This window comes from Canis lupus, chromosome 34 (genome assembly GCF_011100685.1).
Source record: "Canis lupus familiaris isolate Mischka breed German Shepherd chromosome 34, alternate assembly UU_Cfam_GSD_1.0, whole genome shotgun sequence".
NCBI lineage: Eukaryota > Metazoa > Chordata > Mammalia > Carnivora > Canidae > Canis > Canis lupus.
The window spans coordinates 17125351-17149165 of NC_049255.1; the positions used below are offsets into that span (position 1 = coordinate 17125351).

A 23815-nucleotide genomic window follows, 5' to 3' on the forward strand; every position below is an offset into this window, starting at 1 on the left:
TTCACTCAAAGTAATTCATTTATTGAACACCATGAGGAAAAAAATATGTACTCTTAAACACAAATCATATACTTGATTGATTATAAGACTACCAAGGAGAAAAATCAGCGTTGCTTTTCGGCTACTGAAATGTTACTGTCTGAGCATATTTGAAAAGTAACAATACCAAAACATGTTTTTAAACTCTCCTAAAATTAGATCTAGGTGAATGACATGTGGTCTACAGCTGGTAGATCACTGATCTAAAGAAAAAGAAAAAACAAAAAGATTCCTTCTTGAGCCAAAGTTTATATGGCTCATGGATTCAGAAACAGCTTGAAATTGTATCTATTTTACTTTTTATTTGTTTGTAGGTTCTTACATATCAAACTTCAAGTTTTATAATGCTTATCTAAAAAATACTTATCTAATTTATTTTTTGATCTCTTGATTTATTTATATATACCTATTTGCATTCTATATCTCATCTGTAGAATTTTCAAGTTTTTTTCTTCTACATTTATTCTATTTACCTAAAGCAGTGGTTCCCCAAAATTATGGATGAAGTGTTAGTCTTGCAAGATATTCTGAGAAAAAGAAATTCCCAAAGTCAACTAAGTCTGGGAAATTATATATACGATATTCAAGTCACGTGAACATTTTGGCTAAATATTCTGAGAAATCCTAAAATAATAAAATCTATTTAGCCATCTTAATTCAGTATTTCCCAGACTTATTTGAACTTAAAGTAACAAAAATAATTTTTTAGACATGCATTCAACATCCTGTAGATATAATGTTCTGCAGAAAATGCTTTGAGAAATGCTGATCTAAAGTCACCTTAAAAAAGAAAAAAAAAAAAAAAAACTTCCCATAGGAGAAAGGATTCTCAAATGATGCAAAGGGTTGCTGAAGAGAATGAGGGATGACGCTTTTGGTGACCTAAAGCTGAGCGAAGCTGGGAGAAAAGATGATGCTCACAGAGACCAGGATTGTTTCAGTCAATGCAGACATTTTAAGTCCAGAAGATTCCATTCAGGCTGAAGCAACCTGAGCAATCTAAAGAGAGCCAGAGTAACAATAAGAACTACTATTACTGCCATTTTTACATTTATTTCTACTTCAATTCAGTAATTGCTTTGAATTGGAAAGGTACCACACAGACATTATCTCTAACCACAATATGAGAGATAAGGAAACCTTTGTTAGTGAATCATTCCAGTTCAGTCTGTAAAGCTTCTTCATTGAAGAAATTGCTGTCCCTCTTTTTTAAAAAATATTTTATTCATTTATTTGACACAGAAAGAGAGAGAGAGAGAACATGAGCAGGGGGAGGGGCAGAGGAAGAGGGACAAGCAGGCTCTCCGCTGATCAGGGAGCCCTATGTGGGGCTCCATCTTAGGACCCCAGGATCATGATCTCAGCTTAAGGCAGATGCTTAACCAACTGATCCACTCAACTTCCCCTTCAATTGTTTTCCCTTTGTTCTCTAAGGCACTCATTACCCTCTCTAGAGCCTTCCCTAATGCAATTAATTCTAGTATAAAACAGGTTAAACCCCATTGATGACTTTGGTGTACTTAACCATACCATGTCTGGTTTCCACCATGAATCAAATAGTTGTACATACTAGGGGCACCTGGGTGGCTCAGTGCATCTAACTCTTGATTTCTGTTCAGATCATGATCTTGGGGTCATGATCTCAGAGTTATGAGATTGAGCCCCATGTCCAGCTCTGCGGCCAATGCGTATGGAATCTGTTTGCGTCTCTCTTTCTCCCTCTTTCTCTGCCTCTCCCCCTGCTTGAGCATGTTATAAATAAATAAATAAATAAATAAATAAATAAATAAATAAATAAATAAAGTCTTTAAAAAAATAGTTGTACATGCTAAATCTGATGAGACCTGTGATCACCTAGGCATGGCATGGTATTTTGAAATTACTTCCCAAAGCTCTTTTAAAACTGTACAAGAAAATCAATCTTCACATTCAAAGCAAACTCAAAAGCCTAGAGAGGCCAAGCAGGTAACATAAATGAGGGGAGCTGGTCAGGAATAATCAATAGTTGGTGACAGACTGTGTTGATCTAGAAAGAATGTTCCATCTAAAGGGCATAACCATTAGCTTTAGCAGATTGTTGTCAACATGAGCTCAGTATTGCTTAATTTTATTTTTTCAAATGAAGCCAGAAATACAGGTTTTGCATGAAATCTCCCAATTTTTAACATGTTGACAACTAACTAATTTCTTACAAACATTAGCAGGGCCAAAGCAACATTAATTTGCAAGCTGTTTGCTCATATTCTCATAAGTCAACTTCACTAAAAATTGTGTTTCTCTACCACCTCTTGTCTACCCCACTGATCACTCCCTCCATCTAGTAGACCTGGGTTGCTTTTGACACACTCAAAAAATCAAAAGCTTGACATACTGAAGTCATATTTAAAACCTCAGAGTCAGGGACACCTGGGTGGCTCAGTGGTTGAGCGTCTGCCTTTAGCCCAGGGTGTGATCCTGGAGTCCTGGGATTGAGTCTCGCATCCAGCTTCCTGTAGGGAGCCTGCTTCTCCCTCTGCCTATGTCTCTGTCTCTCTCACTGTGTCTCTTATGGATAAATAAATAAAATCTTTAAAAAATAATAAATAAAACCTCAGAGTCAGAAGTCAATTATAAAAAGGAGGCCCCCGTTTTTTGTTTTTTTGTTGTTGTTTTTTTTTTTTTTTGGTTTTTTTTTTTTTTTTTGAAAGATAGTAGCAAGGTTAAAGTAAATGCATGTACCACTTGAAGACTGGCAATTATTATGTGCCTTTTCTGATGCATTATATGCCAGACTGACTCAAAGTATGAGGAGACCATTAGCACTGCTTTAGTTACCAAATATTTTTTCTTCCTCCTCTCCAAACTGATTTGCCAAATTACTTTTGGAGATGAGATTCAGGCTTACTAGGGCACAGGGTAGGGTAGTCCTCTGTGATATTCTCTTGTCACCGGGGGTGCTTGTTAGAGAGTTGGCCAATGCCACCTGATACATGTATTATTCAAAGCTAGGGTTCAAGGTGTGGCCTGTGGTCTTTTAAGATCAAAATCATCACTAAGTCCCCAGAGATCAACATTATCTCCGAGAAGAGCCAAAGAGAAGAAGATGGGAAGAGTTTGGCTCCGTGAGAATGGATTTTTCCTCTGCCTCATTCTCCACCTGCTTCTTCAAGGTAAGAAGGGACAAGAGCAAAAACAAAGCAAACATATAATGTCTGAGAAACAGACAAACCAGGCAAATTTTTGTTACTCCTAGATAGCCAGTTCCTGGATATCCATTTTGGTAAAAACAAAAACTCAGGACGCTGGCAGCTTTGTACCTCTTTAAGATCCTTCTCCCCCTGCACTTCTCTTGGCTTCTTCTCTTTCCCCACTTCTTTCTCTTTCCAGGCACATAACCCAGTTGCATGTTTCTGAGTATCAACTAATGTTAAAAAGAAGAAAATTCTTTCTAAGCTCTCTTGAAGTAAATTAAATGGAACAGAGAAAATGCTAAATGGGAGAAGGTGATGAGAAGATCTGTCATGTAAAAGGAAAACATTTTCAGGAAAAAATTTTCAACAGATTATTTTTTCTCATTCATTATTGCAAATGAACAATGAGGGTTGGTACAATATCAAAGACATATCTGAATAGACTCTACCAGAAGATGCTATCACATAATTCTCTATTTCTGCATCACAAAGTATGACTAGAAAAAGGCCAGGTATAAGATGGGCAGGGAAGTCTCTTTAAGACAGTCTCAGTGGTGGGAACCACTGTGGTTTAGAAGAGAACAATTGAACAGCATAGCAGAAACACAGTAAATTCTTATTAACTTGAAAACCTGAGTTCCTTCTGCAAGGTCCCACATACCTCATCCTGCCAACCTGATTGCCTTCGTCATTAATTGATGATCATCTATGCTGTATTAATGTATTTAGGAGAAGAACCGTGATTCCAAAAATTATCACTGACATCACCTAAGTGTATCAAGGACAGAGAGGAGCAATAGAAGGACACTGAATAAAGGTGGAGAGGTTTGTGGTAAGATTCAGGACACTGAAAAGTGGTGGTCAGGGCTGAGTTTGCCTATATGTTTGGACAAGTTTTGCATAGGTACAGAAACAATGGAATTGAGGATGGAGCCCTGACTCAGTCACCTCATCAACTTCCACCATTTGCCTACCAGCCCAGGCCACACTCCCTGGCCCAGGAAGGAGGAGCTCACATGCTTCTCTCATGCCCCCTGTTTTCTCTGTGCAGAAACACTAGCCAGTCCCAGTCCTGACACTCTTCTCACAGGGTCTCTACTCTCTGCAGGAAGAGGAAACACATTCACCATCAATTGCTCAGGCTTTGACCGATATGGAGTGGATCCTGCTGCCTTCCAAGCAGTGTTTAACAGAAAGGCCTTCCGTCCAGTCATCAACCACAGCATCCCCACTCTTGTCAACATCTCCTTCACTATGTCTGCCATTGTGGAAGTGGTGAGTCCTGACTCAACATAGCAATGGGATGAGCAGTAGTAAGCAGTGGGTTCCCTGCTTGAATTTTATAAAGTGAAAAATCTCATTCTTTGGCGTGGGAAGATATGATAGGGCATAATGCTTCAGTGACATCATGGCAGATAAAATCTGTCCCTTTTTGGACTACTCCATAAGAAACATAACCCCAATAGACTTTCATACTTTTAACTTCACTTATTGTACCCTGGGTTATTTGACCTCCATTTTTCAGTGGTTTATGATTAAAAATCATAATTGCCACATAGAACAGCGTTGGAAATGAGTAGGAGGTAGGTGGTGGCATTGGACTTGATCTCATGGAGACCATGATCCTAGATAAAAACTGTTTTTTTCAGGACGCACAGCTTCAACTGATGACGTCTTTCCTGTGGCTAAACCTGGTATGACAGACTGTTTCCCCTTTACTATGGTACCTCTCATTTTCCACTCCTGGGTGCAGATTACAGTGGATAAAGCTGAGAATACTCACGAATCAGACAAGTTTAAACACAGCCGGACTAACAAATGAAAACACAAAACTTCCTGATTATTTTGCCAGTTTTGGAGTGCAGAGATGGGGCACAGGGAGAAAGTATAATAAACCAAGATCATGAAAGACGAGACTCAAGTGTCTCCATCCCAGGGACTCCAAAGCTAAGGTCAAGGTCTTCTTTGAGAGCATCAAGGGAGAACTAGAAGGACTTTGTTAAGGACATAGTGGCAGCTGTCACCAGAGAGGGCGTAGGAGAGTGAGAAAATGAGAGAAAAAAAGAAATGTAAAGTACAGGAGGCAGAGTGCGATTAAAACTAGTTCCCACCCCATTTGTCCCACACCATGGTTTCCTATAGATTTGGTACAATCCATTCATCAGGTGGAACCCAGAGGAATGTGGGGGCATCAGGAAGATCAGCATAGCAGCTGAGAATCTTTGGCTTCCAGATATTTTCATCGAGGAGTTGTGAGTATCAGACCTGGAAAAAAGCAAGAAGGAAACCCTATCTCCAAGGAAGGAATTGATATAACCAATAAGGGACATGCAAAGACTCAACTTAGAAGGAGCAATGTCTGAATTGAGCGTACACACACCCCCTCCCAGAATATGGCTATAGGTGGAAGGGGGAAGTCAAATGAGAGGAGTTGGAGCACAGGGATGGTCTGCCCTGAGAAAGAGGGCCAAGATTGACAGGGAACCCACAGTGTCCATCTTCCTATCCCTCTCCCATACATACAGCATGGATGTGGATCAGACAGCTACAGGTCTCATGGCTTATATCAACAGCGAAGGTCTCATCAAATATGATAAGCCAATGAGGGTGGTCAGCATCTGTAACCTGGACATCTTCTATTTCCCCTTTGATGAACAGAACTGCACACTCACTTTCAGCTCATTCATCTACACAGGTAAGTGAGGCTGTTTATAGTGGCCTATTGAGAGGCAGAGAAAGGGTTTTGAGAAAGAAGACGCCAGGAAGCTGGGAAGAGTGAGGGGATCTCACTGAAAGGGGTGTGGAAGCTAAGTGGTAAGGGATCAACAGTCTGGGCAAAGGGTTTGGGAGCATTCTGCGAGGCTGAGTTGTCTGGGTCTCCTTTGCAGTAGAGAACATGGTCCTTGGCATGGAGAAGAAAGTGCAGGAGATTTCGGACACATCACGGAACCTCATTCGGAGCAAGGGGGAGTGGGTACTTCTGAATATCCACCAGAGAATGGTGAAGATGACTGTGGGCACCAACCAGTATGACCAAATCATTTTCTATGTGAGCTCAGGGGCCATGGTTGTGGTCTTCTCTAAGATGCATAGCTTATGTCTCCCACCAGAATTTAAGCTCTCCCACTAGAAAGTAAGCTCCATAAGGGTGGAGATTTTTATAACTTTTTTCACTGATAAATCTCCACTACCTAAAACGGTACCTGGAACTCAGTAAATCTTGATTGAATAAATCCTCCCTGAGGAAAAAACAAAGTTCCTATGGGAGTGACTCATAGTGAAAATGAGCTTCCCAACTCCCATGTCTATCAGAACTCTTTGGAAAACAAGAATTTTTATATTTATTTTTAAAAAGAGATGGTAGAAAAGTTATGAAACACTAAGTGATATTATGCTTTCAAATCCAAATTATCTGCCACTGCCTTGCTTTACCTCCCACTGGTCTTGAATGGCCACCGACAAGGTCACTAGAGAGTAGACCTTGATAAGGAAAACAAGCAGAAATACAAGGATAAAATGTACATGATACCTAGGAATTTGGTCCCACAGTCCTGCTAAGAGCCCTACATTGGTAGGGCTAAAAATGGAAGTGAAGAAAGTTGACACCTTGGGCCAACAAGGTATGAGATACATTTCAGTGGTAAGCAGGATGGCAGAAGCAAACCCTGGAAAGGGAGACTGGTGATTAAGATGACTTTGTTGGAAAGAGAGGAAAGTGAAAGGGACTTGAGGTAACATTTCCTTCCTAGACAGTTTGGTCTGAGACGCATCTCAACTCTTGCTCTTAACTGGCTCAGCAGCCTCCCAGCCTATTCCTCACTTTCTCCTCCCTCCAGGTGGCTATCAGGCGCAGGCCCAGACTCTATGTTATAAACCTTCTGGTGCCCAGTGGCTTTCTGGTTGCCATCGACGCCCTCAGCTTCTACCTGCCGGCAGAAAGCGAGAATCGTGCCCCATTCAAGATGACACTTCTCCTGGGCTACAACGTCTTCCTGCTCATGATGAATGACTTACTCCCTGCAACTGGCACCCCCCTCATCAGTAAGGCACCCCCCTCATCAGTAAGGTCCCTCCCTCCATCAGAATAATAAAAGCAAAGTGGGGGATGGGGTGGGGAGATGGTCCAGTGGAACCAGGTCAGAGTAAAAAGAGATCCTGGAAAAAGGTTCCCTGGGAAAAGAGAAAACACAAAGTCCTGGGAAGTACCTCTGACCCTCAGGCAGACTAATTTTCCCTCCAGGTGTCTACTTTGCCCTGTGTCTGTCCCTGATGGTGGTCAGCCTTCTGGAGACCATTTTCATCACCTACCTGCTGCACCTGGCCACCACCCAGCCCCCACCTATGCCTTGGTGGCTCCACTCTCTGCTCCTCTACTGGGCCAACCCAAGGACATGCTGCCCCACTGCACCCCAGAAGGGAAATAAGACCCTGGGCTCCACCCCCACCCACCTGCCTGGTAAGGGAGTCAGCACTGCCCACACTTCCTTTTCCCACACCTCCACTCCTCTGCTCCTGCCTCCTTCCCTGGCCCCTTCCCTCCCTAAGCGCACTTCATGACCCATGGCTGAGTCTCTTTCCCTCTGTAGGTGTGAAGGAGCCCGTGGAGTTGGTGGGAAAGGTGTCAGGTCCCAGAGAGGCAGAGTTAAATGGGTGTCCTGAGTCCACAAGGGCCCAGCAGGAAGATGAAGCTCAGAGGCAGCACTTGGTCGATTTGTGGGTGCAGTTCAGCCACATGATGGACACCCTGCTCTTCCGACTCTATCTGCTCTTCATGGCCATCTCCATCACCACGGTCATTGTCCTCTGGAACACCTAGGCAAATGCCCACCTACAAGCTCTAGTCTGGAGCTTCTCTTGCCTCTGGAACCAGCCAAGCTCCCATGTGTGCCCAAATCCCAGCCTCACAGCCCTGGCAACCACCTTGTTTTCAGGTGTTTCAGTTGTTTTCAACTCAGTCCTCTGCAGTTTCAGACAAGACCTGGATGATTGCCTGTGCCTCCTAGAGAGGGTCCTTGCTCCTACATGCCATCAGCCCCCTTCATGCCTCCGGTACATGCTGCCTGCCTGACTCCTCAAGATTCAAGTTCCTGGAATACTTTCTTGATTGACTCACTCCAAATAAACCCCTTTGCAGAAGGCATTGGCTCTTTCCTGCATTATATTACAGTATTAAAAATCTTGAATTGAGAGTCTTCTTGGAGAAGCTACTCATTACCAAAGTAAAAATGATTTTTAAGTCTATTAGACAATTTGTGAAAACAGGGAGAGGGGAGAGAAGGGTTCAAAACCAATTATAAGAAATTATAATAAAATAGAGATTAATCTCCTAAATCTAGTTTTTCTGGATTTAAGCTTTAGAAATTAATAATGTGCCAGAATCAGGCATCTCTTACTTAAAGTGTGAAGCATTTTGTCACAGCCTGACATATGACTCATTCATCCTTAAGCATTTAGATGTTAACATAATCCCAAATTACCGTTAACTGTGTTGCGATCAAAGTGGATGTGCCCTTAATTGTGTGAAGTAAAGAACATGAGGCCAAGGACAGCACATTTGAAAATGGCATCTGCTTTACTTACGAGTAACACAAATGCCCCCATGTGAACTGGAAAATTCCCCTTTCCAGCACTTGCCTTATGATTTTGCAAGTGTTTGTCTGTTGACCCATCTCTCCCATCTTCCCCTGTCTGGGAGAAGCAGAGGCTCCACTGTGTCACTGTACATGGGAGCTGTGACATGATTTGCTGGACACCCTAGGTTCAGAAAAGCACAGATATGAGAGCATATGAATTAAAACTCACACAAAATCGTTTATTTTTAGCAACCATTTATTTTCCTTTCTTTTATTCTATGACTTTCTATCGCAAGATAGAAGATTAACGTAATGTTTACTAAACAGCATTTAGCTGGTTCCTCCTCTGTACTGCTCTTGCTCAAACTTCTTTGGCTCCCTCTTCAGGGAGCTGTAGATGCCCAAAGGTTAGCAAGGCTATCAATTTTCACTGGAAGTGGTGCTGTTGGTGATGCGGGCCAAGGTCCTACCCCTTGTTTGCTGCAGGAGCCCAAGCCAGTAGGGGCAGACGTCCCCAGCTGGGTGTTGAGTCACCAGGACCAGCTATGACTTGTTCTTTCCTACAGCTGGCCCTCGGGCAGAAGTCCATAGGAAACTGGAATATTGAGGCAGAGGCACCCTGTTAAGCTCTAAATTGCTACTTGCACCCAGGCCCATGGTCTTCCAACTCAACTTGTGTTCCTTAATTCTTTTTCTTTCACTCGCATTTTTTTTTCCAAGAATGTCTTTGGTTTCTCAGTTTCTAAGGCCCTGTCAAGCACCCCCTCACCATCACCAGTGTTCTAGGCATGTCCAAAACCTAGTATATACACAATCCAGGCTCAAATTGGGAGGCCCTGACATTCACCCAAATAAATCAGCATATCTGTTATTATTTCTCAATTCTTCAACTCACAGCTTTCTACAAAGTGAGCCTTTAGAAAGGACACAGTATAATAATAATAATAACCGACACTTAGTAAGTTATGAATATGTGGCAGGCACTCTCCTAAGTGTCTTAGATAAATAATCGCATTTAATCCTTACAGTAACCCTATGAAGTATGAATTGTAGATCCATAAACCCTTGCAGCCAAATGTGTTTGGGAATCTGGAATTTTTCATATTTTTAAAAAGATTTTATTTATTCGTGAGAAACACAGAGAGAGTCAGAGACACAGGCAAAGGGAGAAGCAGGCTCCCTTTGGGGAGCCCATTGTGGGACTTTATCCCAGGATCCCGGGATCATGACCTGCGCCAAAGGCAGATGCTCAACCACTGAGCTACCCAGGCATCCCAGACTTTAAAAAGGAAATAATATGCATGTACTATATGGGGTACAGGGCAGCACCCTATGATCAAACACATTAACATTTCTGCAGTGAAATCTATGAATATTCACAGTAGGGAACAGAAATGATACTAGGGATAGTCTCACATCATTTCAGGTCAGGTTTAGCCACCAAATAACTTATGAAAAATCATTTGGTTTTCAAAGCTCTTTAGGTTATAGTGCTGTGGTTTTGTATTAATGTCCCCAGTTTTATATATTCAGATACAAGAGATGAAATAAACGAAGGAAATGAAGCACAGAGGTGAAGTGACAGCCACTGAGCTGTCTCCTAGGTGCCACAGCTAAGTGACTGAGCCATGGTTAGATACTGGGCTCTGAGCCTCTGCCTCACTGCCCTCCAAACTGAGGACGAGAACTGGACAGGTTCTCTAAGAGCTCCGAGCTCCATGCTGAGATGTCAGTTCTGCTGCATATCTTTATCAGCTAATGTCAGAATTAAAATAGACCTGATCAGGGTCCCAAAGACAAACTTTCTTTTAAATTTTCTTTTACTCCCTTCCTCAGGCTTTACCACTCCTCCCGTCTCCCCTCCACCCCCTTTATACATAATAGGTAAGTTCACTACTTGCACTTTCTCCACTTCTTTCTGTAGTGTGTATTTCCCCAGATCTCATCCCAAAAATCCACTTTTCCTTTGTATCCTCCATAGATTTCGTTTTTTGCTGCTCATACATATTCTACAGCCAAATACTTGGATCTTCTTCTCCTATGCCCTTTCCCAAGACAGTCATCTCACATGTCACCTGGAAACTCATTCTTGACATTTCTAAGTAGCTCAATGACCCAGCTTTTGGGGGGATTCTGAAATTCTTTAAGATCAATATGTGGCATTTTAGTTTTCCCACCCATCTTCACGGTACATATTTTTACGCTTATTTTCTTCACATTTGTTCTGGCACATGAATTAAGTGTTTCATTTGAACAGGAGCTATGCGATTTGTCTTTTTTGACACATGAATTAAGAGGCTAGATCTCCTTTCAGTAAGAGAAGGCATAATATAATTATGGTGATTTTATCTTCTCCTCAAGCAAAATCTGAACACACGCTCTTAACACACAAACAATAATCATGTGGAACCTTGAAACCAGAACCCTCCCAGAAAATTGACTGATATGGTTGCTGCCTTTCTGTTCCATCTATAATAGAATTGTCTGATAAGTACACTTGGTGATAATGACTCTCCTCTTGTTATGGGGCAAACGTCTGAAAGGCTTTGCAAAGTAATTTAGGAAAATCTTTAGAAAAATCTGCTGACAGGAAACTGGTCCTGCCTGGGCTGTCTTGCATTTGATGGTTTGTCTCTGCATGGTAGCCATTCATCTTATCCATTCATCAGCAGTGTTATCCGTGGTTCTTGCACATACCTGTATTCACTTCCTTTCTCTAAACTATTATAAGCAGTATTTCTCCATGTTTTTCACATTTTCTTTCAGGTCCATATTAACCTGGCATTAAAATGTATTATCTCATTACTGTCTTTGCTTTCTCTTCTCTCCCTTCAGGTCCACTCTCCCATGTGAAGTCACAGACTTCTTATCAAGCCCATCCTTTTCCTCTCCAATTTCTGACCTTCCTTTGATAACCTCTCCTATTTGATCATTCATTAGCACTGCTTCTTCTAAATGGCAGAGGGAAAAATAGTTTAAAAGGGAGACTTTGGAATCTGGCAACCCTGGGTTCTAACCTGACTTTGTTACTTGTTGGGTAAAAACCTGTATAGGTGGATTCACCCCCACAAGTTTCAATTTCATTTATGAAGTGTAACTAATAACACAGATTAAATAATTTTAAAAATATGGATTAAAAAATCATTTACAAGCTTACAGAAACTAGAAAGCCAAATGCGATGCACCAGAGAACATCTATTTATCACGCAGACTGAGACTCAGTATGCAAAATCGACTTCTAGGTGGGAGGCAACAGACATAAAGAATTACTGACTTTCTGGTTTAGCCTCCTCATTTTTCAGATGAGAAAAATGAAGTGATAAGTGTGGGGTTGTCTGTCATATTTCAAGAAAGCCTAGGATCAGAGTCTGGGCCTGTCAGAATGGCAGGTCAGATGAGTGTTAGTCCATGCGACTCTCTTTCCAGGTGTATTTCAGAGTCCCAAGACCTTCCTTCTCTCCTGCTCCAGACACCACAGCCAACCTGACCCCAGTTAGTGACCCACTCTGCCGTTTGGGTGTTCCAGTTGCTTCTGTATTCCTGGATCCTTAGCCCTGGCCGATGGCCTCTGTGTGTGTCTGCAATCCATCAGGGCTGCAAAACTAATTTCCCCCTTCCACCATCTAATTCTGCCCTTGCCAGGTTACAGCTAGATTTCCAAGCCTAATCCACCAGGGTCCTAGATGAGTAGGACCATGTAGTGTGATCCTGCTTGGAATAAGCTAAGGAGAAAGTTATTGGTGTCTGTGACTTGAAAAACTACAGCTCCTGTCCTCACTGATTACCCTGGAATCCAAGGATTGTCTAGGGATTTCACTGGTGGGAAAACCAGGGGCCTAATAATCCAGTCCACAAGACTTCCCAGCTGTGGAGTAATAAAAAGAGCAAGGAAAGAACACTGGAATCAGATCTGTGTTTGGATTCTACCTATTTCTACCTGGGCGGACAATGAACAAGATTTTTTACCTTCTTTACCTTAGTTTTCTTAATCTATAAAATGGGAGTAATACCACTCAAAGCAGTTGGGAGGATAAGAATACTGTAAGTAAAGTGCCTAACGCAGTGTAGGGCACATGGCACAAACTCAATAAATGGTAGCTCTGGTTAGGCCTTCATTGGAAACTTGGAGGGGCAATCAGAAAGAAAAGGCTGGGCCCGGGCTCTAGGCCTCTGCACCTCCTCTGTAGTGCATTTTCCAAACCCTATCTCTACCAAACTGCACACAAGATGGAGGGCCACACCTTAGCAAGGTGGGAATAGCAAGCAACTTCTCTGATGTGGCCTCAGGACCCCCAAGGGGTTCCCTACTATTTTTCTTACATTTGCCCAAGGTGCTTGTGTGTAACTGACTGCTAACTACTATATGCTACACCCTGGGTGGGGACAGTGGGGGGGTCAGTGGATAGAACAAGATGTGCCCCCTGCTTTCTATGAGGTTATAGAGTAGGAAAGGAGATGCCTTACTGCTCTATTTCTTCTGCCTCTATCATATGCATTTCCTGGCAGCTAAATCTACTTTTTTTTTTTTAAAGATTTTATTTATTTATTCATGAGAGGCGCAGAGAGAGGCAGAGACATGGGCAGAGAGAGAAGCAGGCTCCATGCAGGGAGCCCCACGTTGGACTCAATAGGTCTCCAGGATCACCCACGGGGCTGAAGGCAGGCGCCCAACCGCTCAGCCACTCAGAAGTCCTGAACATGTTGTTTTGTAAACAAATTAAAATATTTATCTTTTCTCCCTACCTGTGACCCTCCAGAATTCTGAAACTCTCCGCAAGTAATCTTTCTTTTATGGCCGTTGGAAATCATCTGCGGAAGTTCCACGGGAGGGCAGCCTGGGTGGCTCAGCGGTTTAGCGCCGCCTGCAGCCCAGGGCGTGATCCTGGAGACCCAGAATCAAGTCCCGGGTCAGGCTCCCTGCATGGAGCCTGCTTCTCCCTCTGCCTGTGTCTCTGCCTCTCTCTCTCTCTTCTCTCTCTCTCTCTTCTCTGTGTATTCTCATGAATAAATAAAAAAAATCTTTTTTTTTTTAAAGGAAGTACCGTGGGAATCTGTTCTCATTGTAATCAGACATCATTGGAAGGATTGGTTGTATTACCAAGGCCTTGAATAGAATGGCATCTGTTTTTCTTTTTCTTCTTCCCCCGCCACCCCCCACTCTACTTTTGAGTCCAACCTTTTGACTTAGGTCCAGTTTTTCATCCAACCTTGATAAAAGCAAGATGCACATCAACTGTCCTCAGCTGCCTTTCATCAGGGCTTGAAGTCAACCCCCTTTCCTAGACTCAAGGTCTGATAGCCAGCCTACCTGTGAAACTCAAGTGTACTTGAAAGACTTTCACTCTTAGCCAATCCAGGAGTCCAGTGCATCCATGTGGATATAGACACAGTAGTACTTTGGTCCTATATGGCATGATGGCCCAATCCTCTGGCCAAGTTTCCAAAACAGAGAAGAAATACCTTACAGAGCTGGCGGGGCTGAAGCACTGCAGATGTCTCAAACCTTCAAACCAGACAGAAAATATGTCTTTCCTATGTTTCCCTAGCTTGAGCCCCTCAGTCATTCCTGCCTTCCTCAGCTCTTTCAATTTAGAGCCGTCATAATCTTCTATTCTGAACAAAGTTTCTTTTGTATTCTAGATCTGATTCTTCCCCCTTTCTGCAAGAAAAAAATTTCTAGGGCAGCCCGGGTGGTTCAGCGGTTTAGTGCCGCCTTCAGTCCAGGGTATGATCCTGGAGACCCGGGATTGAGTCCCACGTCAGGCTCCCTGCATGGAGCCTGCTTCTCCCTCTGCCTGTGTCTCTGCCTCACTCTCTCTCTCTCTCTCTCTCTCATGAATAAATAAATAAAATTTTTTTTAAAAAAAAAGAAAAAATTTCTAAGTCTTTCTGGAAATGTAACTAAGATACTTAATATAACAATGCTCCAATTCATTCATTTGGCCCAAGTGTGTTTTCTTTTTTTCTCTCTTTTTTTTTTAATTTTTATTTATTTATGATAGTCACACACAGAGAGAGAGAGAGAGAGAGGCAGAGACACAGGCAGAGGGAGAAGCAGGCTCCATGCACCGGGGGCCTGACGTGGGATTCGATCCCGGGTCTCCAGGATTGTGCTCTGGGCCAAAGGCAGGCGCCAAACCGCTGCGCCACCCAGGGATCCCCCCAAGTGTGTTTTCTATATAGAGATGTCACATAAGACATACTACTGATACATGCCATGAATATTGATGTTATCTGAGATTACTAGTTTATGATACTGCATAACTCTACAGACAACACAAAGACATTAAAAATGGTTCTGCTACCTTAATTTTATAACTTCCATAACCATGTAATCAATGAATAAAGTAAAAAAAATATAGAAAATTTGGTTTACGGGAAATGAATCAGAAAGGCAAAGGGATTGAAAGGAGGAAATCTTGGTAGGGGCTGTTGAAAAAATATAGACAATAGATGATGAAGGCAGGAATCAAGCTTTATAATTTGGTATTTGTAATTACCTTTAATGAATACATAACAAAATCACTAAATATTGTTACCTCTCTAAATCTGAAGATTCCTTGGCCTTAGAAGAACTTAATTCTTACTTCCCCAGCCCTCACCCTCTCATTAAAGTGAGTTGCTTTGTTATTGATCTCAGCACATTGCTGCCAAGCAGGTGCTTCTCCCTTAGTCTTGGCCCAACTCCCACCCCTGCCTGGAGCCCGGAAGGCATACCAACACAGGGGCAAAGCAGGACACTCTGCTGTGACCTCTCTGGCCACAGCCTCTAACCAGGGAGTGGTCACCTGTCATGAGTACTATTCAAAACCAGGAACCAAGGTGTGGTCTGAGCTCCTTTAAGTTCAAGGTTTTGGGGGCTCATGGTGAATCCCCAGAGAGACGTCCAGAAGAGAAGGATGAAAGGGGGGTGGCCTGTTGGGGGGAGAGTCCTGCTCTGCCTCACTGTCAGCCTTCTGCTTCCAGGTAAGATGGGCCAAGAACAGGGAAGACCAAAATGTGGTTCTAAAGGACATCTAGGAACTTCCCTTCAGCACTTGGAGGACATTCGGAAGTAACATGTTAAATACTTCTTCCCTGATATCTGTGTCTTGACTGTGTGTGTGTGTGTGTGTGTGACCGATAGACATTCCGCTGATCAGATCACAGCCTTCTGTATTCCTGTCCATATAGAGATCTGCCAAACTGTCCTACTTCACCACCTCTCCATTTCCACCTTTTCATTTACTACCAATGTCCCTCCCACCACACCCTCATCCTACTCTCCCTGTCTTCTTCCCTTGATATGGTATCTGTGAGAAGAGTAGCCATAGATTTTAAACATGCCATGAAGGAATAAGTGTAAAACACTGAGGGAGGCTAAGCATCAATCTGAGAAAAAAAAAAAAAATCAATCTGAGGTAGGAGTAGATACTTTGCTTCCATGAGGGAATATCTGTTCCTAGTCAGGATATATACCTTAAATATTATGGAAAGAGATAGAGTTGTAGAGAAACAAGCAAAGCAAAATATCTCACAAAGCTCAAATGGGGAAAGATTCTGCCCAGGTACTACCAAGATGGGTTCCTGGTCATAGCGAAGAGACAACACCTGCAGAGGCCACATTATATGACTGGCATGTGGTATAAGCTCAGTGATATCATCTAATTATCCCAATGCTGGAAATAAACCCCAAGATATCTGGTCACTAAATCTGAGAAGGGCAAAATAAATGCATAGTGCCAAGGTACATACCAATTCAGAATACCTACTACATGTTACCCATATCTACCTAGAACGTAAAATTATTTACTTCCTTTATTTTCTTGATAAATCACTTACTGTCTTCAGAAAATGGAAGTCTCTGAGAATAAGGAAGAGAAATGCACTATAGCAGATTTCTAAGTGATTTGGATGATGAGTTTTAGGGCAGTGCTGAGAGGTGCTACTAGGTAGATCCAAGCAGTCTGTGATGGATACACTTGAGGACTTGTTGAAGTAGCTGCCATTGCACCAAGGCCAAGTTTGCATACAGATTTGGGCAGGTTTTGCATGAGGACGAAACAATAGGAATGAGAATAGAGTTCTGGTTCAGCTTACCACATCAACTTCCACTATTTGCTTACCAGACCTGCCTATCCCCTCTGATCTGGCAGGAAGGGATTTGGCCTTGGGGAATCTTGGCCCAGGAAGGAGGGCTTCCCACTCCTCCCAGTATGTCACCCGTTTTCTCTCTGCAGAGAGGCTTCAGCCCTAGCCATGGAGGCCTCTCTCACAGGGTCTCTGCTCACTACAGGAAGAGGCGACACTTTCACCATCAATTGCTCAGGCTTTGACCAATATGGGGTGGATCCTGCTGCCTTCCAAGCAGTGTTTGACAGAAAGGCCTTCCGTCCAGTCCTCAACTACAGCAACCCCATTCATGTCAACATCTCCTTCACCCTGTCTGCCATCCTGGAAGTGGTGAGACCTAGTCCCCACTTTCCATTTTTCTAATAGGGAACAAGGATCCTCTGCCCTATTAATACAACATTGTACTGGTCTGGTAGTGAACAATAGGTCTTCTAAATGGATTCTACACAAATTAGAGGATTTTCCTACAGGATGAGGAGAAATAAAGAAGAATGTTACAGTGGTATTTTTTTTCAGGAAGGATTTGTTCTTGAGTCCTGTCCTTTCTGGAATGCTCCAGGAAAAAGTGATCAGTATGTCAGTTAAAACCTGAATTGTCCCTAGATACAGGGGCAGACAAGTGAGGAAAAGACAGTCGAGCATCTAGAACTATGCCTGACCCAATAAATTAGTAAATATTGGTAAGAATATGAGGTGGGCATGAGCCAAGTCTTTTTGTACTAATGATCCTGGATGGCAATCTCTTTACCAGAATGCACAGCTCCAGCTTCTGACGTCATTCCTGTGGATGAATGTGGTAAGGCAGATTCAACCGTCCTTTTCCCACTTCCATTTGTAAGTATAAAGGTGAGGAGTAACTTAGAGGTTTCCTAGTCCAACCTCTACTCATGTACAAATCTTTCCAGGACCAAATAATTCCATCTAGAACTGGACTGACCTTGAGGACACAAATCTCCCCAGGCAGCTTGCAAAAATGGAAATAGTGATCCAAGAAAATGGCCAAATGGTTTGCAGGCCAATATGTTGGTGTGCTCCTGGGACCAAGGGGGTTTTAGGTTATAATTAAGGTCTATCCGGAAAAAAGGCCATTACCGGGTACATTACCAATAGCACTTAGCTGGATAAAGAGAGGGAGACCCGCTGTGGTCACAGGGACATGAGTGGGAGAAAGAAGATCAGAGCTCAAAGAAGAACAAGAAGGTAGGAGAAGCTGGCTGAATTAGCTGCACCACTGCTCACCTCTTTTCCCATTGCCCTGGCTACAGATGTGGGATAATCCTTTCATCAGTTGGAACCTGGAAGAGTGTGTCAGCCTCAAAAACCTCACTGTATCAGCTGAAAACGTGTGGCTCCCAGACATCTTCATTGTGGAATCGTGCGTATCTGGGTTGGGGAAAGCCAGCACAAAGCCCATCTGCAAAGAACAGCTGAGGGTCAGTGCAGAGCACAGGAAAACCAAGACACTCAGACAGGAGAACAGTTAATCTCAATTAATTGACTTGCACAAAATACTATGAGCTGTACAAGAGACAAGATGGCATGACAGTAGAGAAAGGGTCCAAAAGGGGAGCACAGTAGGGAAAGATATGGGAAGAAAGGGAAACAAAAGCTAATGAAGGCACCACAGCACCAACTCCCTCCCTCTCACGAGCAGCATGGATGTGGATAGAGCACCTCCAGGTCTCACGGCATTTGTCAACAGTGAAGGTCGAATGAAGTATGACAGGCCAGTGCGGGTGACCAGCATCTGTAACCTGGACATCTTCTACTTTCCGTTTGACCAGCAGAACTGCACTTTCACCTTCAGTTCCTTCCTTTACACAGGTGAGCAAGACATGTATTGCCAGTTATTCAAGATTTGGGGAAGATATTTAAGTGGTGCAGGTATTGTTAGGGAAGGTTTTAGATCAGTGTTTCTTAACTCTGGCCACCCACTAAAGCTTTTTTGAAATGTCAGTAACTATGCATCACTCTAGGGATTTCGAATTAATTGTTCCAGGTGGGGCCCAGGTACTGATTACTTTTTATATGTCCTCAGGAGATGCTAATGTGCAGACAGGGTTAAGAATCACTGCTTTAATTTCTCAATACAGTTTATTTAAAAAGAACTACAGAAGGGGGCAGCCCAGGTGGCTCAGCAGTTTAGCGCCTGTCTTTGGCCCAGAGTGTGATCCTCGAGACCTGGGTGGGCCGAGTCCCACATCCGGCTCCCTGCATGGAGCCTGCTCCTCCCTCTGCCTGTGTCTCTGCCTCTCTCTCTCTCTCTCTGTGTCTCTCATGAATAAATAAAATATTAAAAAAAAAAAAAAGAACTACAGAAGGGCACTCGGGTGACAGTTGGTTGAGCGTTGGACTTCGGCTCATGTCATGATCTCAGAGTCCTGGGATGAGCTCTGCATCAAGCTCTACACTCAGTGGGGAGTCTACTCTTCCCTCCCCCACTGACCCTCCCCCTCCATGCACACACACACACACACACACACTCTCTCTCTAATAAATAAATAAAATCTTTAATTAAGAAAAAAAACTATAGGGGCACCTGCGAGGCTCAATCACAAGTGCATGTGACTCTTGATCTCCAGGTTGTGAGTTTGAGCCCCACAGTGGGTATAGCAATTACCAAAATAAATAAGTAAATAAAAGAAAAGAAACTTTTAAAAAAAGGACTGCTTGAGATCTTGGGTGGCCCTTATGCCAATGAGGCCTATCTGACCTTGAGCTGCTGTAGAGCTGCTGCTCTACAATTTTTAGCTGAAAACTTAATTTTGATAGCTAACACACTTAAACCAGTAAACACACTGAATACCTCCAAGTGTCATGTGGCAGATTTGGATAAATTAATCATTATAGTGGGCATGCATGTAATTATAAAAAGGTTGAGCTGTTCGAGTTTGATACCACTAAAACAACATCATACAACTGGGAAATGGAGAAGGAAAATAGGAATGATTGCAAAAGTTCTTGACTCACTTTGAGTCATACCCAGTATTCCCATAAAAACTTTGATTCATTCTTGTTTTCAACCGGAAAAAAAAAAAATCAATGCTGCAGCCTGCATATACATGAATTGTGGTCCTATAACCCACTTTTGAAAAAACTTTCTTTCCCCCTCCATTCTTTCTCTTTCTTCAAAGACCAGCTGTATTCCCTTGTACTTCCTGCATTGAAGTCCTCTCTGAATACTTCAGACTGCATTCACTTATTCCTTCTTAAAAAAAAAAAAAAAAAAAAAGTCTACCATGAAATCCAGCACACTGAAGCATTTTCTAATTGTTTTGTCTGGTCTCCCAGGTAGGTTATAAAGTTCCTTGAAGAAGAAAAGGAATAGAGAAGAAAGTTTGCCAAAGAAGCTCAGGGGGGGGAAGTTAACTTGGGTGCAGGAATCTTGGAAGCACTTCTGGACTGAGCTGTCCCCGGTCTCCCTTGTAGTGGATAGCATGCTACTGGGCATGGACAAGGAAGTGTGGGAGATAACAGACACATCTCGCAACCTCATCCAGACTCAGGGAGAGTGGGAGCTCCTGGGCATCACCAAGGCCACCCCAAAGATGCTGGTGGGCAGCAACGTATATGACCAGATCATGTTCTATGTAAGTCCAAGGGTCCCTTTCTGACTTCTGAGCCCAGGTCCTCTGTGATTTTCCTCTTGACCTAAGGCACTTTGGAAAGTAAAAAGGATTTCCAGGGGGTTAAGCACCTGCTCCCCACTCTACCCTCTATCCTAACTGCCCTAAAGAAGGATCACCAGGGCCTCCTCCTTCCCCTCCTCCCCTCTTTCCCCCCTCTTCCACCCTACAAAGAGGAGGAGTAGCTCAGCTGTAACAAGCTCTACTGTTCAGAATGGAGCAGCCACCTCTGTGATGGCCCCAAGGGCCCTACTTGCCCCTGAAAGTCTGCAATTGTTGTGTTCCCAGCAGGTTGGACACATTTACCACTGAAAATTAGACAACAAAGCAGGACACTTCAGTAGAGGATACAATTAAATACATGTGTTACCTAAAGCAATCATCCCACAGCCAGCCTAACAGCACATCAGCAAGGACTATAGTCAAATATACAAGAACCCCTTGGCATCAGTATATTTGCTACCTTCTCCATAATCTCTCTGCCCCACAGGTGGCCATCAGACGCAGGCCCAGCCTCTACGTCATAAACCTTCTGGTGCCCAGTGGCTTCCTGATTGCCATCGATGCCCTCAGCTTCTACCTGCCAGCAGAAAGCGAGAATCGTGCCCCGTTCAAGATAACCCTTCTACTGGGCTACAACGTCTTCCTGCTCATGATGAATGACTTACTCCCAGCCAGTGGCACCCCCCTCATCAGTATGGTCCCTCCCACTTTCCAGGGAAGCAAAGGCAGCAGGGCATAGGGAGGGGAACCAGAAACTGGCTGCTTCTCCACTTAAGGAGGGAAGAGGTTCTGTGGAAAGATTCAATTTGGAGATGGATGCCTGGGTGGCTCAGCAGCTGGGCTTCTGCCTTTGGCGCTGGGCCTGATTCCAGATTCTCAGGATCAAGTCCTGCATTGGGCTCCTTGTATGGAGCCTGCTTCTCCTCCCTCTGCCTGTGTCTCTGCCTCTCTTTCTGTGTCTCTCATGAATAAATAAATAAAACCTTAAAAAAAAAAAAACATTGGATTTGGAGAAAGTCTTCAGAAAAGTGTAGAGATGAAACGGCCCTGGTTTACTTATAACTTGTTTTGCTTTCAGGTGTCTACTTCGCCCTGTGTCTGTCCCTGATGGTGGTCAGCCTGCTGGAGACCATTTTCATCACCTACCTGCTGCACCTGGCCACCACCCAGCCCCCACCTATGCCTTGGTGGCTCCACTCTCTGCTCCTCTACTGGGCCAACCCAAGGACATGCTGCCCCACTGCACCCCAGAAGGGAAATAAAGGCCTAAACCTCCACCCTGCTCACCTGCCTGGTAAGGGGAGGCAGCACTGCCCATACTTCCTCTTCCCACAATTCCACTCTTCTGCTCCTGCCTCCTTCCCTGCCCCCCTCCCTCCCTAAGCGCACCTCATGACCCATGGTTGAGTCTCTTTCCCTCTGTAGGTGTGAAGGAGCCCGTGGAGTTGGTGGGAAAGGTGTCAGGTCCCAGAGAGGCAGAGTTAAATGGGTGTCCTGAGTCCACAAGGGCCAAGCAGGAAGATGAAGCTCAGAGGCAGCACTTGGTCGATTTGTGGGTGCAGTTCAGCCACATGATGGATACCCTGCTCTTCTGCCTCTATCTGCTCTTCATGGCCACCTCTGTGGTCACAGTCATCATCCTCTGGAACACCTAGGGAGACATCCACATCCACTCCTCCATGAAAACCACAGCTTGAAGTTTCTCTTGGTGTTAGAGCCAGCCAGACCTGGGCTCCTTTTCTGAACTTCTTCACTTACCCCAGTGACTACCATGCCCCATCAATACCCCCCAAACTCCAACACAACCCTACTGTACAGGTTCAGAACTGCCCCCAAACAATTTCCTGATTTCTCATATGCCTTGGTCCTCATTCCTACACACTTAGTGTTCCTTAGCCACACCTAACTTCTGACTCTGTTACCAATGGAGGTCAGGGTCAGCAGTCTCTCCTTCAATGATTGTCCCAAAAAACAACTTTTCACAAAGCACTGGCTCTTCAGTACATTTACAATAGGTCCATAAACATTGGGGCAGAGAGTTCTCTTGCAAGACACTGATAGTTCACTCTAAGTGAGTGTAATCCAATTTGATTTGAAGTCTTTCAGACACTCACAGTTTTAAAAGAATGAAAGGGTTAAGTCTCATTTGTAAGAAATCACTATAAAATATTTACAATTGCAAAATGTTTCTTTCATCAACCACTTTCATTTCACTTGCCTTTATCTCTCTCATTCCAGAAATTGCTCTTTGAAATAAATGATATATTGTATCTTCCCCACCACCACCCAGAATTCACAAAATCAAACAAGGAGGGCCTTCTGAATACATGTTTGGAGGCACATGGGTGGCCAGTTGGTCAAGCATCTAACTCTTGATTTCTGCTCAGATCATGATCTCAGGGTTGTGAGATCAAGCCCTCTGTAGGGCTCCACATTTAGCGGAGTCTGCTTGAGCTTCTCTTTCTCACTCTGCTTTTGCCCCTCTCCCTACTTGCACTCCCTTGAGCTCTCTCTCTCTCAAAATAAATAAATAAAATATGATATACTTGCTTGGAGGAGGTCCAGAAATACTAGTTAGGGACCTTAATTCAAGGATTCAGGTTAAATAAATTGTCATACAGCCACACAATTAGATGCTTTGTAGCCATTTAAAGTGAGAATATAGGTCAATGTTAATACCATGGAAACACATTCATGATATATAAAGTGGAAAAAAACAAGTTATAAAACAGTTTTTATACATAAGTTCTGTTTAAAAAGAAAAAGAAGGCTGGAGAGAAGTGCAGAGAAAGCCTCTCGGTCGTCTCCGCTCTGGGAGCAGCTCTCCAGCTACAGCCCTTCATCCCCTGAAAATGTACGCCTGTGCAAAGTTCGTCTCCACCCCCTTCTTGGTCCGGAGCACCTCTCAGCTGTTGAGCCGATCACTGTCTGCAGTGGTGCTAAAACCACCAGAGACACTGCCAGATAAGAGCCTCAGCAGCTTGACAGCCCCACATCCCCTGACCTCACTTATTCCTAGCCGCAGCTTCCAAACCAGCACCATTTCAAGGGACATTGACACGGCAGCCAAGTTCATTGGGGCTGGGGCTGCCACTGTAGGGGTGGCTGGCTCTGGGGCTGGAATTGGGACTGTGTTTGGGAGCCTCATCATTGGTTATGCCAGGAATCCCTCTCTGAAGCAACAGCTCTTCTCCTACGCCATTCTGGGCTTTGCCCTCTCGGAGGCCCTGGGGCTCTTTGCCTGATGGTGGCTTTTCTCATCCTCTTTGCCATGTGAAGGAGTCGTCTCCAC

At 43.7% G+C, this 23815-nt stretch overlaps 2 protein-coding genes and 1 pseudogene across 2 annotated transcripts; all 3 read left to right on the forward strand.

The window, feature by feature from the left end:
* The first annotated feature begins 4463 nt into the window (after positions 1-4463).
* Positions 4464-8134, forward strand: LOC478649 (5-hydroxytryptamine receptor 3C-like). Its single transcript, XM_038583263.1, has 9 exons — positions 4464-4484; positions 4859-4903; positions 5352-5461; positions 5735-5904; positions 6098-6222; positions 6681-6683; positions 7046-7250; positions 7450-7665; positions 7796-8134. Exons 1-9 carry the CDS (start codon positions 4464-4466, stop codon positions 8023-8025), a joined length of 1125 nt encoding a protein of 374 aa, XP_038439191.1. The 3' UTR covers positions 8026-8134.
* Positions 8135-15681: 7547 nt separating this feature from the next.
* On the forward strand, positions 15682-22178 carry HTR3C (5-hydroxytryptamine receptor 3C). The gene is made up of 9 exons (XM_038583264.1): positions 15682-15748; positions 17058-17224; positions 17646-17690; positions 18160-18269; positions 18549-18718; positions 20324-20484; positions 21011-21215; positions 21602-21817; positions 21949-22178. The coding sequence occupies exons 1-9, from the start codon at positions 15682-15684 to the stop codon at positions 22176-22178; spliced, it is 1371 nt and encodes a 456-aa protein (XP_038439192.1).
* Positions 22179-23323: 1145 nt separating this feature from the next.
* LOC100685790 lies at positions 23324-23815 on the forward strand (annotated as a pseudogene).